Below are 18,218 nucleotides of genomic sequence, written 5' to 3'. Positions count from 1 at the left end.
AATTCAATCGATCGATGCAAAAGATGTACAGAAGCAACGGTGGGAATTCAAAGAGAGAAGGCGTGAATGGCAGGGGTTGTTCGAAGACGTTACGTACCAGAGCGACGGAGCTTCAGAGGAGGAAGACGGCGGCGAGCCCGAATAATCGCAGCGAATCCACGTGGGGAGATCACGAGACCTAAGGCGGAGCGAGGTGGAAGCGGGAGAGAACCGCGGAAGCGGGAGCGAGGAGCAAGGCGAAAGCAAGAAGCGGGAGTGAGGTGGAAGTGGAAACGGGAGCGACCGAGCGAGGAGCAAGGCAGAAGCGAAAGCGGGAGCGAGGCAGAAGTGGAAGCAAGAGGGACAAGATGAAGGGACAAGGTGAATTAGGGTTTCTAAATACCAAATGTGTAGTTTATGTTTTAATTTTTAGGGATCCGGTTCTTGATCCCGGTTCTTGGTTCCGGTTCCGGTTCCCGGTTCCGATCCGGTTCCAGTTCCAAGTTCCGGTTCCTATAGGAACCGGGAACCGGAACCGGAACAGCCAGGTCCTAAAAATGGGGAACCGAGAACCGGACCCTCTGTCCATGGAACCTGGAACCGAACCGGACCCACCGGATCCAGTTCTCCGGTTCCGGTTCTACCTGGAACCGCGCTCACCCCTAGGCAACTGGAATATGGCTAATCAAAGAGAAGTAATGGTTGAGCGGCATTAGCCTTCTACCCAGATGCATTAAATTCGTTTCTGGACCAATTTATTCTGAAATTACAGCAGCTTACTTTCTCATGGCATTTATGCAGTCTTACATCGTATAACTGGTTCTTCTGTAAATCTCGCACCGAGTACTTGTTTCTTCCTCAAACTGTCATACTAGTACAACATATCAAATATGTGAACAATTTAGATCAAACTTGACAAATCCACGACACGATCATGTTGCTCGAGAAAGCAACTACATAGTTAAGTATGAGCGCCAAGGGTATTACTCAAAAGACTACTCTCGACAAATCACCTCAATACAGACATACAATAATGATGAACAAGTCCCCCCCGTTAAAAAGACCGGGTCAGGCTCTGTTCTCTGTTGGGAATCTTCAGGAAGCCGTTAATGCCTGCTCGTGCTCCAAAATCTGTACAGACCCCTCTACCATCTAGTCGAAAATTGTCAATCTAGTTCACCAAAACACACCAGAAGGAAAAGATCATGCCGTGGGTGACACGCCGTTACAAATATTGTAAACGCCATTCAACAAGCCATTACTAGCCTTGCCATTCTGGAAGACTTTACTTGTCAAGTGACCGTTGATGTGATAGGTAGGTGAGACCTTTTCCTGGCCACCGCAGCGTTGTAGAACTACATCCAACTCTCTACACGATGCTGCCACAAACCCTATATTTGACAAAACAGAGTATTATTTGCACATTTCATCAACTTCAGTGATGCACAAGCACAAACCCGGAACATAAATTTGTGTTCTCTTCCACTTCTCTACTCTTCAGAATTTGAGCCAACAAGAGCCTTTCTTATTTTGAATATTCAGGTAATCTCACCCCTAATTGTTATCGACAATCTTCGCCAACTAGAAAACCCTAATTTTCAGAGAAGGTAAGGTACTCAGCTCCCTTTGCAATTATGATAAGAAAGGCCCGGGTAACTAGTTTCATTATGAAACTCTTTTTTTGCAGGTATATAAGATAGTCTATAACACACTATATCGAGAGGAACAAAGAAATTTCTAAGATAGGGATTAGGATAGTATGTTTCACTTCAATTCAACAAAAGATTCACGCAACAAAAACGGCAATGAAAGAAAATCAAGTGCTCATTTTATTATAGGAAGAGAAATACCCAAAAATAAAGGTGAAGGCTTTCCAGGCCTTGATTTGAATTCAGGATGAAATTGAACTCCAACAAAATATGGATGGGTGGGGGTGGGAAGTTCAACAATCTGTCACCAAATAATTGTTGAGTCAGCAATGGTAAAGAAATTTGAACACGGCTGATTTATTCTGCAACAGCAATTACCTCCATCCGCCGACCGGTTTCATCCTTGCCAGGGAAAGAAAGGCCAGCACTTTCAAGCTGTGCAACCATGTCAGGATTTACCTGCAGGAGAATCAAAGTCACTCTTTGCCAAAAAGCTTTTGAAGGAGGGAAAGTAGATATTTCCTAGTGACCCACCTCATATCTATGACGATGCCTCTCTTCGATGTATCTTTGATTCCCATAACTACAAAGGATACAGCACATACTTTAGCCAATTATCAGAGCAACCACCGAATTGACTCCCCCTCACTACCCCAACCTCTCTCACATGCTCATGGACATTTATAGACATTTCTTGGAATGTACTCTTAACACTCCACAGCAAAATCATGCAGAAGCATGCGCCCTCCCAGCATATAGCCTTTCATCTAACAGGTTATATCTAAGAAGAATGTTACTTCTACTGTTGACACATACAGTTTCGCAGATACACAGTCCAATGCCTGAAAATATGTCTTCCTAGATCCAAGACGCATGGTTCCTCCCATGTGGGTTTTAGAGCCCTGTAAGCATGTTACATCGTAAGGATCCATACTGACAAGAAAAGGAAGTAATCCAAAGTTTAAATTTCAACCGAATAGCACAATTGTATAACCTCAGGCATGAATATCACACAGGGATTCCTGGTATTAGGATCAAATTCTGTACTATTAGCATCCTGCAAACCAAGAATAGATCGTGCAAATTCAATAACAGCAATCTGCATTCCCAGACAAATCCCAAGGTAAGGGACTCTTTTTTCTCGGGCATAATTTGCAGCAAGAATCTTCCCTTGCACTCCTCTGTCACCAAAACCTCCAGGAACTAGAACACCATTTGCACCCTGAAAAAAAAATTACAGTGACAAGTCAGAAGAGGCCAAAACAAAAGAGGGGAGCAGAGAACAGAATGCAATTGTAGATTGACATTCCAGGACCATCAAAGCCTAGGAGAAACCAACCTTTAATTTTTTCCACGCAGCCTTGTAAGCTTCTGGGTTCTGCATTAGAGCCATTCAACTGTTAACAAGAGAAATGATAATGCCCCAAAAGAAAGACGAGAACTAAGAGTAACCTCTTTAGCTGTTGCGCTTTCAAGGTCGCAAGCTGGAACCCAGTCCACAACAAGTTTTTTATGGCGAGCAACGGAAGCATGCAAGAGGGCCTGCAAAAGCCACATTATTACTAAAGGCAAAGGGACATTTGGTTCTCAAATGAACTATAGAATAGAACAGCAAGTAGATGTTTAAACCTTCTCTCTTAAGCAAAAAAATCACATGAATGAAAGCAAAACGAGGTTTATGCACAACAAGTAGAAGAAGAAGAAGAAGAAAAGTAAACCGGTTTGTCAATTCATCTTAAGCACATATTATTGCACGAGAGCAAGGTCATTTTTCTGAATGCCACATTCACATTGTACAAGTCAAAGAAGACCTTGAAAGAATCTTATCACTTGGAAAAACAAGTAGTGCTGACAAAAGGTACGAATCGCGATACGCTGAGCTTGATTTTTAGTTAAAAATAAAAAATTATGCACCTCTCGTTGCCTGTTAGAAACCAAAAACGGTAGTACATGTTCTAAGATCTCAAACTTAGACAGGTAAGATTAACCAGGCTGTTAAGCAACAAGAATGTTGTTGGACCTCGTGTAAAAATTAATGTCAATGGCCAACTATTGACCAATAAAATCAAAACACATACAAAATTATGTTATGCTGTCCAATATAATTGATAGATGAAAGTCTCCTCAATTCTAGATGGCTCGTGGGAAGCTCATGAGGTCATGGAATATAGACTTGAAGTCAGCCAGAAATGCAAATAAATCAATAGCATAAACAAAAAGCTCATACATAACTATTTTAGAAGTAAAACAGCAGCAGTGAGATCCTAGCAACTTAAAACGAAGCATCAGGAAGAACTGACGCACCTTAATAACAGAAAGATATGAATCGGAGTGGCCCGTGTATTTCCCAACCATTGCAATTCTGACCTGTAGATTAGTTTATGTGATAGGATAAGAATGTTGTTAAGTTATACAATAAAAGGAGATTGAACATAGTAAAATCGCTTATAACCCACAGGCTCTTGTAACTTGTCACAAAGTTCAGCTCTAGAACTCCACTCTTTTAAAACAGGTTCCTGAGCCACACTGCATAAAAAGAGGTTATAATTTTACACTGGAACAGGGTTAATACGTAATTAGATTAACATGGAAAATTGACAATGGGGGATAGGACCAGGACAAACCTTAGAAGGTTCAGCACTTTCAAAATTGCCTCGTGAGCCTTCTGATCCTAATTCATATATAAAAACACATTATTTTTGTTGTAACTAGTATCTTTAATAACTTAATGTTATGACAAAAAGGTAAAACACATACTTTTAGAAGTAAAGGGATGTGCCAGATATTTGAAACATCGTGAATAGTGATGATGTTTTCAACCTGGAAAACAAAAATGAAGTGGTTAGTACCTGAAGAAAACACATCAGCAAACTTAGCTAATTTACAAAGAGAGAATCACCCCCAGATATTTGAGGAGTATTTCATACCGGAACATGGCAAAATTGTGAGAGTTTGGCCTTTATATTCTCATCAAGTGCCTGCATATGACATACATGCTTGTCAAGTGGATCCAGCACACACACACACACACACACACACACACACACACACACATATATATATATATATATAGAGAGAGAGAGAGAGAGAGAGACCATCGTACTGCGACAAGCTAAGATGTTTGGTGTCAACCCTAGGCCTCTTAGTCCTCTCACACTATGCTGGGTTGGCTTTGTTTTCTGAATAACGAATCAAAAGCTCATATAAGGCTGCCAGACCATGTAGTGTTCTTTTTCCAAGAAAGAACGAACAACAAAGAGGGAGTTTCTTGAGACATTACCGGTTCACCAACAACATTTAAAACTGGCACAAGACTGACGTGAATCAGGCAAAAGTTTCCAACACCTAAATGAGGAGAATCAACCAACCATTCCATCAACATAAAATCCAGGATCCAAGAAAAGCCAAAAAAAGAAAAAGAAAAATGTAGCCCCAGAAAATGTCCTTACCGACACGATATGAAAATTGTCCTAGAGCCTCGATAAATGGCATAGATTCAATATCTCCTGCATTTGATAGTCCAATGCGATGTCAACTTTTCTTTAACTAATAAAAAGAATGCCAATGCTGGTCTGGTGAATGTAACTGCTACTGACCTATGGTTCCACCCAATTCAATGACACATACATCAGCTGGACCTTCCTTTCCGTCAACGGGTATCAGTGCCACACGCTCAATCCACTCTTGAATGGCATCTGTAATATGAGGCACAACCTACATTTCGAAAAAAAAAAAAAAAAAAAACAAGTGTAAGAAATAGAAGCAGCACGCACCTATGAAAGGAAAACAGCGCTGAACAACCTGAACAGTCTTCCCCAGATAATCCCCCCTTCTCTCTCTGTCAATGACTGCCTGCCGTGCATCAAGGGAAAAACAAGTTCTGAGTTACTGGGCGTCATAATGGGTAATTGATTGCGAGAAGTTCCAACAGAAAATGCAAAGTAGCAGGAATATTAGCATTTGTATGCACTTGCCTGGTAAATTTTCCCGGTGGTGATATTATTGTCGCGGGTCAACTTGATATTCAGAAACCTCTCATAGTTTCCAAGGTCCAGGTCCACCTTTGTAAACCAAAACAGATAAAGGCAGAGAATCATGTCAGCAATGACCAACCTGAATCAACCCTGTTTATTTTTTTTAGTAGGGATTTATAAATTCCTGGTCTGTAGTTTTTTCCTTTCTCTGTGCTGTTGGGAGATCATTTGAAAGTCACAGAAAATTTGTGGATTTCCTTTTTTTTATGTTTTTTTTCCCCTCCAAATGGAAAACATGTAATTGGAGACTCCCAATTCTATGAATCAGGAGAAAAAGGTACTTCCCACTAGACCAGTTATGAATTATAGTCTGATCTCTTTTTGATAGTAGATTGCTGAAGATATTCATTCCTACCTCACCACCATCATCTAAGACAAAAACTTCCCCATGTTCGAAAGGGGACATAGTCCCAGCATCAGTATTGAGGTATGGATCTGCATCAAAGAGGCACTAATCAGCTGCAGCAGTGATGCCAGTGTCACAAACAAGAAGAAGAGGTGATTCGATGGATTCATCACTCTCTCTAAGCCAAATATTTCATTATAGGAGGTGCCATTCGAGAAGCACATCATGGACCACCTCCGAATTCTAAAACCCATATCTTTCTGGAGTTTTCGAGAAGAATGATCCTCCTTTGAGGAAGCATGAATGGAAAAAGAAAGAGGCTCAGGAAAATTGTTAAAGCAGATACTCTGGGTCATTCACAAATGAATGCAAATGCTCGACCTTGGACGTTCAGAAAGCAAATGACTAGGAGATCTAACGCAAACTCAACTAGCTAGACAAGTTTCGAAGCATCTGCAAGAGAAGGATGGATGTTGTTACCAATCTTAATGGAAGTGACGCGAAGTCCACAGGCCTTGAGAAGCACGCCAATACTACTGGCGGTCACTCCTTTTCCGAGACCGCTCACCACTCCTCCAGTGACCAGCACGTACTTCATCTCTTCTTTCTCTCTCTCTCTGTCTCTACACCAGCAACACAAACGTCAGAGAGGCGAGGCCAAAAAACAGGACACCCCCTTTTCTTATTTACATCTCTCCTCTTCAAACTGTCACCCAACAAACCATATAATGGGAGGAGAGGGAGAGGTCACAAAAATGAACAACGGGTGTGCGGAAGGAAACCTTCTAATTCAGTTCCGGAGACAAAAGCAGCGAGCTTGATACCCGGAAAGACTTTCCCCACCAATCTCTCCGTCCCCGTCTCTGTCTCTGGATTTTTCTCACAGTGGACCGACGACGTTAGGAAGGAGTAGGAGGAGAAAAAGCAGGGTCAAGCTCGGAAACAGCAAGGAGTGTGCAAAAGGGTAGAGATCAAATCACATCAAATATCAAGAATATCAAAGCTTTCTTCTACTATGTGTCTGAGGAGGAGGAGGAGGTGGTGGAGGAGGGAAAGCAGAGAGATGGAAAGGGATGTATCAGCCTTGGTTCTTTCTGGTTGCGGATGAGCTTCTCTGCCTCTGGCCTCGGCGGCTTTTTATATACAACATGGCTTCCGTCATCCCTAATCCAAAAGATCTTCGCCAAAGTCCATTTTACAATCAAACCAAAGTTTTTATCTTTTGTGGGTTGTTTTTTCTTTTTTTCTCTCTCTCTTAAATGGATGAATTTGAGATATCGTATTATATTTATGATGTGATTAAACCTATGCCCACTTCTTAGCCTGCGGGGATCGTCTCGTCGTTTACCAACTGCAGGCCCGGTGACTCTACCGGGCGAGCATCAGCTCCAATGACCTCACTCCCTCTCTCTCTCTCTCTCTCTCTCTCTCTCTCTCTCTCTCTCTCTCTCCTCTTCTTTTTTTGCTCTTTTCCCATTCCTTCAAAGAAAGGAAATGGCCTTTCCAATACATATTACACAATTCACCTAAACCTCTTCTCACGCCGAAGAGCATCAGACTCCCTTACATTATTCATAAGAGTCTCGCGCACGCTAAATGGCGCTATAGAATGTTCGATTTGAGTTGTAAGATTTGGGATCGATGGACGCATTACTGAAATTATAAAAATCAAAACTTTGCCGTCGTCCGAATATCCTGCGATCGAACGTTTGAAAATCTACGGCGAAAAAAAGAAAATGGAGAAAGAAATGTTCCACTTGAAATATACAAATGTTTTCATGGGCAAACCAGATGCACCACGTACTGTGAATGAACAGTAGTCCATTTGTTTGTTTCGGTGCACAAAAAGGTTTGTCTCTGAAAGTCCGTGATGTGGACCTTATTCACCAAGTTCCTCTCAGCCTCCATCCAGCACGGTAGTGACCCACCCTTAGAAGGACCAAACGACTATTGGTCTGTACTCCTGGTAACTTTATGACGTTTATCACCTCTTTTAAAAGAAGAACGTCAGATGGCTGACCGTAAGTTTCTACGATAACATGCTTTACTTTTCCATATTCCAAACGATATTAAATCGAGAGATGCGTCTACGGGTTTGACCCAAAAGGAACGATGGAGGAGAAAAACGTAAGCATTCTAGAATTTATTTTTGTGCATGCATGTCTCTTGATTATTCTTACCCGAAGTCTGGGACATAGAATTTGTTAATCTCCCCTTTAGTTTGCTGGGGAATTTGAAATCCCAAAATTCAAAAAAATCGGCATATCAAAAAGAAATCTCCCAAAATTCAAGAAAATTCAAGAAAATGGGGGCACATCAAAGAAATCTCCCAAGAACGGGAGTGCGCCAAGAACGAGAGAGAGAGAGAGAGAGAGAGAGAGAGAGAGAGAGAGAGAGAGAGGGCGTGTTGTCTCACGAGGAAGGAAGGGATATTCGTAAACGATAAAATCCAAAGATCGAAGATAATGTTTCATCATGACTTCGCACTTTCCGAAAGCGCCCAGTAAGGGGAAAAAGAGAGGGCGGGAGGGGTGAGAAAACAAAGAAAGAGGACATGGAAAATGTGGTCAAAGCTCGTGAGAAAACGACATCGCGTTTCCGGATAAAGATAGAGATAAAAATTCTCCTCCTCCTCCCCCACCCCCCCTTAAATTATAGAAAAAAGAGATAGAGAGAAGAAAAGAAAAGTGGACGGGGGGGGAGGGGAGAGGAAAAGGGGATAATCCTATTGTTTTCAAGATGGGGGTGAAAAGAAGGGGGAGGAACCAACCGCTAAAGGGTCGGCCGAGGAGAATCCTTTTATGTCAAGGAAACGAAAATAACGACCACCCAACAACGTCCGAATCATCCTCCTCCCCACACACACACACCCCCGGTAATCCAACGTTTTCAAAAAAGGTGCTTCTCTTTTCACACTGTCCGTCCCCCTCCCACCCTTCTTTTTCCTTTGCTCTCTCTCTCTCTCTCTCTCTCTCTCTCTCTCTCTCTCTCTCTCTCTCTCTCTCTATTCTCTCCTCCACCAACCGTTCAAGTCGACGAGGTCAAGTCGTCCGATCCTGCCGACCTTTTGACCCCCCCTCCACGTCTAGTAACATCATCTTCCATTCCATCCATCCATGTGTTTTTATCTCCCGTGTTTTTAACGTTTGCATGCATGGGCACGCTAGGATGTAACCGGTCGAGAATGTACTGCGGCGGCGACGTGGCCGAGGAGGTCCGGACCGAGGTTTCCCTTGTGCCGATATGCAGGAGCAGTGCGGCAGAAGGTTGTTGTTGTGTCGATGAGTATGCTTGTTGAGTACGTAGGTGATACGTGCAGTTTGGAAAAAGGCGGGTCCGGTCGCGGGGCTGTGCGAGATGATGATGATGATGGTGACAACAAGAGGGTTAAAGCTCCGGAAGAAGGACGGGAGAGCCCCCACAAGAGATCGTCGATAATTGATGCTCGCTATCCTCTCTCCCATGGCCAGTACAATGATCATTTTCCTTTGGCCACGCAAAAGGGCAAAGGTGGTGGAGCAACCATCGATTGGCCTCCCCATTCGTGAACACCACTCATGCGCTCCCCGGGCCATCAAAAAACCGAAAATCAAAAGCGACCCAGCATATCCTTCTCTCTCATCGCAAACGCAAACGTTGGTACTTATTAGCATCTTCCAATTAATCCACCGTAACCAAATCCATGGACGACAAAACTATCATTTCTCAATCCACCATTATGCATTAGCTAGGTCTCTCTCTCTCTCTCTAGAGAAACATGAACTAATACGCTCGTTACACCACGAGAACTTAGCCATGCATGCGCTTGGGCCACGACATTGTAATGATAGTAAACAGACAACATTTGTAGAAGCAAGTGTTAGGATTTGGTTCATACTCCTCATTGACAGGAAAGCATAGAGTCCCGCCCTTCGGTGAGCGGGTGGGGGTCTGGGGGGCAGCCCCAACGGGAGTCACTACTCACATGACGCCAGAGGACTTTTACAATTTAGGCATGTATTTTATTGGTATTTAGGTTTTGACCCATGAATAACTACTAATTATATAATCTCTTTCTTTGGTGATTGAGAAATTTAACAGAGAGCTTGGAGGTGCTAAATATAATAGAATCATCTGCCATACGTAGCTCTAGTTTAAAAAGGTGAACCGGGATAAAATTTTGCGTCTCGATTTCTCTTCCTCGCATTTACTCTCTATTTCCGTTGTGTTTGTGCGACTAATCCTAACATCACATTCCTTGCGGTTAATGATACTTGCCAAGAAGTAAGCCGTGTAGGTTTCAACTTACATAGAGACTATATCCATCATCATATTGGAACCAAAAAATAATGGTGTGTGGGTGTGCTGGCCGGAAGCAAAGAAAGAAAAAGAAAATGCGCGCGCGCGCGTGGATACACCTGTGCAACGTGATGCATGAAAGAGAAAGTGGGGACTTTGTGAAGCTTACAAAAACACGAGGGAGCATATAATCACTGTGTTTATCGAAACTGAATGATGTGTAAGGAAGGCTTTTCGAGGAGGCAGGTTCCATGTTTTAATCGTCAGCGCGGCAGGGAGCACGTCTTCAAAGAGGACGATGATGACGGTCTCTCTCTCTCTCTCTCTCTCTCTCTCTCTCTCTCTCTCTCCATCCCGCTTATCTGAATCGAAAAGGTTGGCTCCATGCACGTGGCGCCACGCAAGCAGCTGATCCCCACGACGCTTGATGGCCTTCGGTTTCGAAGTCTAAAGACACACGTAGATAATTTAACCGGTGGCGGGTTGGTGGGTGGGATCATCATGTCACTTCCCCAAGTTGGAGAATTTAGACCTGGTCTGTAGGCGACAAACGAAAAAGCACCAGCAGCCTAGTGCTTTTGCTGAAACGCATTGGCACGTCTTGATTGGACTCGAGCAAATTTCTTCAACGCCCAGAAAATGTAGAATATCGTGCCTTCTGATTTTCAGACGATGAGATAGATTGGTTTGGAGGGTTTTCCTTCTTATTTTTCCCTTCTCTGGTGAACCTCCTTGAATAGTTATGTTGCGGCATGTCTCGAATGGACTCAGGGTGTGTCTCCATCTCCGCACCCGCTTCCTATTTCTTCTGTTGAACATAACTCTCAAGCTTGAGCCCGTGAAGAAAACCTAATCTAAGTTGATTTTCTAATTTGAGTATGTTTCGTGTTTTGGAATCTAATTTTCTTTTGTGTGTTCATGTGTGTAAAATTTCTTCTTCATGAGGAGTATCGGAGAGGGTGCTTCTTTGTATATTATACCCTGAAGCAATTCAAAAATGTTGAAGCCACTTAATCTTCTAGTAAAATTTGAGAATTCTTAGGTGGGATTGAGAGATCATTTCGTATGTGTGTCTTATTTTGGATATAATTGAGTGCTGAGAAACGTTAAGAGTGTTTTAAATGACTCGATTGTGGTTATAATTTCTATTATATTACTTGATTTATAGTCGAATCGCGTGCTACTCTCCTCATCGAGTAAGTCTCGCCAACCAAACCATATAAATCTGGTATTCGATTTATTTTCTTGTTCTGTTTATTATTTATTTATTTTGATCACTTGTTTCCTGCAACATTTGGTATGATAGTTAGATTCGGTTAAGTTAAAGCAAATCAATGGCAACGGAAGAAGGAAAAGCGCAACTCAGCATATTTAATAGGATGTATTTTGGTTCTAGAAGATGTAAATTAATTGAGGATTACCTATATCAAAAAATCTGTACTTACCCTTATGTGGGAGAAAGTCGGAATCGGTGAAGGAAGCTGATTGTCATTTATTGGATAGACAAGCATGGGTTTTATTCGGTTGATGTTGGCTCGTAATATCACATTTAACATTGTGAAAGAGAATACCATTATGGGTTGATGAATGCCCTCTTGAACATGTACGAAACACCCTCTACAATCAACAAGGTTCACTTGATGCAACGTCTGCTTCACTTAAAGATGAGTGAGTCGGTTTTTGCACTTATCAATGTATATAATGTGGTCGTTGGTCAATTGAATTCAGTTGAGATTGTCTTTGATTATGAGGTATATGTTTTGATTCTTTCATCATAATTGCGTAATTGTTGAAATACCGTTGTTACTATTGTAAGTAATTTCTCTAGGTTAAGACGTTTGATGAGATTCTCGATTTGATTCTGAGTAAGGACATCCGTAGAAGAAAATTTGGTAAACATATATTTGCTGCTTTAATAGATGAAGGTAGAGGAAGAACTAGTGCCCACGTTAACAAGACCAGTGTGAACCTAACGTTTGATAAGATTCATAATTTGATTATGAGTAAGGACATCCGTAGAAGAATTTGGCAAACATGTGTTTGTTGTTTTAGTAGACGAAGGTATAGGAAGAACTAGTGCCCACATTAACAAAAGTAGTGTGAACTTGAAAAGAGTAGTCAATCTAGGATTAGTGACATTGTCTTTTGGAAATTGTGGCAAGATGGGGCATTTTAGAAAGGATTTCCTTGAGCTGAAGACCGAGAAGGGTAAGAGAATTAGAGCTTAGTGTATTGATGATAATGACGCAATTGCTAATGATGCCTCGGATAGTGATGATTATGCCATGTTTGTCATTGAGAATTTGTCATACCTTCCTCCGATGTGTAACTCAAGCACCGAAAGGGCTAATTCGGGAAAAACTTTTAAAACGGTTGGTAGTGGTTTCACAAAATCTCATATGGTATCAGAGCTAGAGGTTATAAGTTCAAATCTTTCCAAGCATTATTTGCCTCCCCAATTAAATATGTCCACGCTTAGTACTAAGTAAAAAAACCGGACTAAGCGTGAGGGGAAATATTAGAATAATTAAATATTAAACCACGCATTCATCTAACAATTTAAGCTTATAGAAGAGTTAGCAGTGGTCTCACAAAATCTCTCAAAACCGAAACCCTAACTTGCATTCATGGTTGTGGGTCTAATCGAAATGAACGAATTATCTAGCGTATGCACGAATAAGGTTTAAAGGCGAGGTGGGTAGAACAAAAACACACGCTCAATATTTTCTTCGAAAAAACTATTGATATAAGGAGTTTGGCAATATAAATTTCAATTGAATCGTTGTCAAAGGCGGCAGCCAGCCGACATCAAGTCCCTCGTTGTGCTGACAAGGCTCACTAAGAAAAACATTGTAAATACACGGCTGCAACGCGAGTCTGCTTATTATATCATTACAACTGCGGCCGGATTAACCTAACCTTTTCCTCCATCAGTGTCTTTCTTCCCCCTTCAAACCTCCATAAAATATGAAGAAAGAAAGACAACATTTCGTGTTAAAGAAAGGACGGCGCTCCTCCGGCGATGCGGTCGGCCGAGAGGCTCGAGTGAAGTGACCCGTGACCGATGTTGGGGATGTCGCACGGCGTATCGATTTTCTCCCCGTCTCCATTTCATCCTTTTTGTTTTGTGGTGCCCATGAAGTTGTGCCTTGGAATCTCTTAGGTCAGTCCGTGACTGGCGGTTGGGAAGCAAAGATTAACCAAGAGCTAATGTACAATAAGTATATGACTACATGGATGATGATAATTGGTGTAAAGGGTGTGAGATTTACATTGATGCTACGCGGCAACCTGCGCATTGCGCTCGGGACCGCTATAAAAATAAGATTGATTTCAATGATGTTTGGGAATATTGTATTTCGATTTTTTAAAAATAGGGATGAGTACAGTGGAAGTCATAAAATTTATCGCGAAAGTGCGATTGAGTCCTAAAAATTTGACAAATTGAAAGTCCTAAACCTGGACAAATTGGTGTGATCAAGCCATTCCGTTAACTCCATCCAATTTAACTAACGGAAATTGTTGACATGGCTTTCTTTATTATTTTTGCTCTCTTATTATATGGCATACTACGCGGCGATGGGGTTACCTAAAGCACTAAAACAATGTTGTTTTGATCCTAGTCCAAATTTTACACTAAATCTTAATTAAATTTGGTTAAAACGATCCAAAAAATTTTCCAAAAAAAAAACATTAAAAATAGGCTGAAAGTAAACAAGAAAAAACACAAAAAAGAGAAAAAAAAAACTATTAGCGAAAGTAGGATGGGCCATTTGCCTGTGGCCACCGCCCCATCATTGGTGGGGGCATCGGCGACGGCTAGCCGGGTCGCCAGTGACCCTCGCTCATATTTGGGAGAGGGTCGCAACCCTCTCTCAATTATGACCTACTAGCCCTCGCCGAGACGCCGACTACTCTATCGACAGAAGCCCCACCTGTAATGGGGTGATAATCACGGGCGAGTGGGTCGGCCCAAGCCCTCTCGCCTGTATTTTTTTTTTCTTTTTTAAAAAGTTTTCCTTTTCTTATTTTTTTAATCAAATTTAACTAAATTTTAAGTTAAAAATTTGAGAAATTGATCGAAATGACATCGTTTTAGTGCTTTGGTTTACCTTAACGCTACATAGGAGAGAGAAAATATCAAAAAACGCCACGCCAGCATTTTCTGTCAGCCAAGTTGGACGGAGTTAACGGAATGACTCGATTGCACCAATTTTAACGAGTTTTATGACTCAATGACACTTTCGCAATAAGTCTTATGACTTTCAGTGTACTTATCCATACGAAATATATCATTCAAAATTGAGCAATTTAAAAGCCGACTGTACTTGTAAGTTTGTCAATGCAAATGTTCGGACATAAATTATTGTTGATAACAAAAACATTCTCTACTGATTAATTATTTCAAGCGATACAAGCGTTCGTTCGTTTTCACGAAACAAACGGGGCTTAAGGGCAAATTTTCTCCGTCAGACACGACACAAAGTAAAATCAAGAAAATGATGGCCATAATATTTTATGTTATGAGGAAAAAAAAAATGTGGAGGGGGGGGGGGGGGGGACATGGGGATCAAATCTAGGACGAGAAGGCAGTTGAGAGAGAGAGAGAGGGAGGGAGGGAAGGGGGGGGGGTGGTGGTTGTCTCGAGGCAAACAGAAGCGACGAGATCCACAGTTATTTGTCGGTTTTCGACAGTTTGCCACGTTACTCCCCACGTGCCCCCTCGTTCGTTACTGTGGGCCCCCATCCCCCACCACACACCCCCGACGGTTGAATGTTCCAACCTCCTCCCCTGCCCCCCCCTGCCGACAATTCCCTCGCCTCATACGCGCTCCCCCCCCCCCCCTCTTATCTACGTACGTACCTACCTTCGTATTGTCCATCGCTTCTCACATTCAATATTTAACCCAATTCTTATACGCATCTCCCCCCCCCCCCCCCACCCGTGAGTTCCCAAAAAATCGTTTGAATACCTCGCATGCTTGTATCAACGTAACGCCATGCGTGTGAATCTTCTTGAGATCATATATCGATTCGCCGGCGATCGAAATCACGGGCTTCCGTTTCGATTGACAAAAAGTCAGCGAGCGACGTGGGGTTTTTCAGATCTGAAGTGGAGATACCGGTTTCCATCGATGAACTGTAGACTTCTAAGAGAACAAACCACTTCGTGATAGGTCCTATTGTACCATGCCTCATCTCATATTAATAAAAGTGTTTTGCTAGCATAATAATTTTCAGGTTACTATGAGGGTAACAGTATGTTATAAATTATTAAAGGAGTGAGCACCATAACAATTTATATAATTATTTGTTATTTTTTTTATAGTCTAGAACATTCTATTATTTTCACAATAAATTAAGGACCGCCATTTAATCATTTCTCGTTAATAAACCCCAACTTCATTTTTTCTAAAGCTTTTCCAGACCCACTTAACCTCATGCTGTAGAGGAAATAACCACCTTCGACCCAATTTGCTTCATCGTCGAGACACACGATTCCTTTCAAAGATTTCCGCAGCATCGTAACATTGAATCTTTATAGTCCGCTATCAACGCTCGCGACTCCGCAAACTGAAGTGGACGTACACAAACTTTCTGTCCAAAAAGAAGCAAATGCTTTCTCGCCATCTAGCATGGCTTATGAATGACTTCCGCAACTTGAAGATGAGCCCCCCACTTCTTCCCCCGGTGGTTGCGCATGCAATTTCTTAGGGTTGACTTGTCTGGTTCTTTTTCATGATGTTGATCAGCGCTTCTTTTTCCAACAGGAGATCCTTACAACATGGGGATTGCGCCCCACTTTCATCGACGTTTTTAATCCTATTCCCAAATCTTCCCCCCCTTTTCGCCGTTCCGTTTATAAAACATAAACATCCGCAGCAGTGCTGGAGAGCTAACTCGTTCAGAAGTCGAAAGACAGTATTATTATTTTAGTGAATCAATCAAGAAAGCACTCCTCCTCGCGGCAGCTGAATGCACCAAAGAAACCGTGCATGTGGGCGCAGGATCGTGCCAAAAGTCGGGGATTCCCGGAGATTTCTTTTGGTTGATTAGTCAACCTCTGTCACATGACCAACTTCCCCCCGAAGAGCTCCTGTCGCTGTCTTTACTTCCCCGTCCCATTGGGGTCAGATGCCTAGCTAGCTACTAAACACTATGCCAGTGCCATTAATTTTATAGTCTCTAACCACCAAAGATTCTTGTGGGGAGGGAAGGAAGGAACGCCAAGTCAGTGGGCATCTGCAGCTCAAGCAGAGACTGTTTTGCCATTTCTTGACAGCCTTGCCATTCTCCCAAGATCTCACGAAGAAGAGGGTCGACCCATTTCGGGCGCGGCATAAAAGAGGCCGCGTCAACGAGCGGTTCTTGGATGCTCGTCTGCCATATTTAATGAGGGAACAGTTAAAGCGGGTACGAGGAAGGTGGTGGTGGTTGCAGGTGGTAGTTGCAGGTGGTGGAGGTTAAGAGATGAGAGAGAGAGAGAGAGAGAGAGAGAGAGAGAGGGGTTTTGATAAACTAGCGGCCAAAAGTGGTGGTCCAAAGGCGGAGGGACGAGAGTGGTGCCGGTGTTCCCGTTCACACATCTCTCTAGAAGTGACTCAGCTTTCTTCTGTTCAGGCAACTTCTCGATGCATGCGGGGTTGACTGTCAGAAGCATCCATCTAGGACAGGTTTTTACGTAACCAGTGCGTGATTGGGGTTTTAGCTCCTTTGTCGGAAAGCATTAAAGCAAACGACGCTTAAAATAACACAAAACCAACGACTGGATCTCCCTCGCCTCCCGTTGGTTACGGCAAAACGAGCAATTCAGGGTCTATCTCGGTCTCTTAACTTATATTATCTTCTTCTTCTTCTTCTTCCTTTGACTAACTTACCGGCTACCGCACCATGACTTGTGATCCTACTGTTCTTCTCCAGTTTCTGTTGTTAAAGACATGTTCCTTGTTTTGCGAGAGTTTCACTTTTGATTTTCTGGATTTTTACTCCATTAGCCATGCTAGGTATAGCCATGTTGCTGTTAGGTCAAGGAAGAGTTGTATAGTTCATCATGAACTCCACTAGCAAATGAGATTATATATATACACTTCAACAGTTCAATATCCATTTAAGATATTCATATCTTATGTAGTATGTCCTATTTTGACTAAAGGCATATTATTAATTATCCACTTAGTCAAAATTGAAAAGTTAGGTTTCTATCTCCAGTGCCTTTGTCCCCATCTCCTGTGCCCATCAAACAATGCTCTCACTCTCAATCACTTCAATTGAAATTCTCTTTTCTTTTTCTTTTTTATTGAATGTAATTGAGTCCATATCCTCTCTTCTGTATTCATATTCGGCCCCCAGAGATATCAAAACTAAATATTTTGAATTTTTGAGGACTCTCTTGACCAAACCAAAAACATGAAATTATCATCAAAGTTGTTTCTTTTTTCTTTCATTTGTAAAATCCAAAGATTTTCTACTTACCTTCTACATTAGTACATTATACATTAAGCTCACTGGCTATTTTTAAAAAAAAATGCCTTCAAAACTCTCTCTCTCTCTCCCTCTCTCTCAATTGAGATGCCGCAAGAGTCCTATTTTTACTTTAGTTTGAATAGAAGATGGGTTTAAGAAATGGTGACAAAGCCTCTCTTTGGTATATCAAATCTACCCAGTATTAGTATACCAATTATGTAGATCAATCTTCATCTGTAGAGCACTACTCCTACACTAAAGTCTTGTGAACTAGGGCCTCTTTGTTTCTTTTTTCAGGGAAAAAACTTGTATATTCAATTTCTTGGCAAAATGTCACAAGAAATTTCTTGTCAATAATTAAAATATTCTTTAAGCTTTAAAAATATGAGAAAGAAAACTAAATATGATTCTACGTATTGATATCTGTACTTTTCAAAAGATTTGAAATGTCTTGTGCTGATAAAGGTC

The 18,218-nt window shown here is 41.9% G+C and overlaps 1 protein-coding gene across 3 annotated transcripts; it reads right to left on the bottom strand.

Moving 5' to 3' along the window:
* Positions 1-799: 799 nt before the first annotated feature.
* On the bottom strand, positions 800-7,207 carry LOC115686426 (uncharacterized). Of its 3 annotated transcripts, none has more exons than XM_056307497.1 (22): positions 6,791-7,207; positions 6,489-6,631; positions 6,018-6,097; positions 5,599-5,689; positions 5,430-5,476; positions 5,225-5,342; positions 5,078-5,134; positions 4,909-4,973; positions 4,724-4,807; positions 4,556-4,606; positions 4,386-4,448; positions 4,253-4,299; positions 4,085-4,154; positions 3,933-3,995; positions 3,081-3,170; positions 2,968-3,006; positions 2,623-2,850; positions 2,445-2,530; positions 2,163-2,211; positions 2,007-2,063; positions 1,830-1,929; positions 800-1,370 (listed from the first exon to the last, which is right to left on the bottom strand). In XM_056307497.1, exons 2-22 carry the CDS (start codon positions 6,604-6,606, stop codon positions 1,183-1,185), a joined length of 1,791 nt encoding a protein of 596 aa, XP_056163472.1. In that variant the 5' UTR covers positions 6,607-6,631; positions 6,791-7,207; the 3' UTR covers positions 800-1,182. The 3 variants fall into 3 exon arrangements, with proteins under 3 accessions (XP_056163472.1, XP_056163470.1, XP_056163471.1); XM_056307495.1 differs by having other exon boundaries at positions 2,007-2,087; positions 6,489-6,629; positions 6,791-7,203; XM_056307496.1 differs by having other exon boundaries at positions 2,007-2,087; positions 6,489-6,625; positions 6,791-7,203.
* Between the last annotated feature and the right edge of the window lie 11,011 nt (positions 7,208-18,218).

This window comes from Syzygium oleosum, unplaced genomic scaffold (genome assembly GCF_021117445.2).
Source record: "Syzygium oleosum isolate NSW1041296 unplaced genomic scaffold, Sole_v2.1 Sole_v2.54, whole genome shotgun sequence".
NCBI classification, from domain to species: domain Eukaryota; kingdom Viridiplantae; phylum Streptophyta; class Magnoliopsida; order Myrtales; family Myrtaceae; genus Syzygium; species Syzygium oleosum.
The sequence above is the reverse complement of the archived record's forward strand: the minus strand, read 5'-3'. Positions and strand labels throughout refer to the sequence as shown.

What these genes read in the sequence shown, in the direction of transcription:
- LOC115686426 (XM_056307495.1), bottom strand. Translation starts at nt 6,606, where the DNA reads ATGAAGTACGTGCTGGTCACTGGAGGAGTGGTGAGCGGTCTCGGAAAA. An exon ending in TAAATGTTGTTGGTGAACCG is followed by an intron (nt 4,808 to 4,908) that starts GTAATGTCTCAA and finishes TTCGTTATTCAG; the next exon opens with AAAACAAAGCCAACCCAGCA. An exon ending in CATATCTTTCTGTTATTAAG is followed by an intron (nt 3,171 to 3,932) that starts GTGCGTCAGTTC and finishes TGGCTTTTGCAG; the next exon opens with GCCCTCTTGCATGCTTCCGT.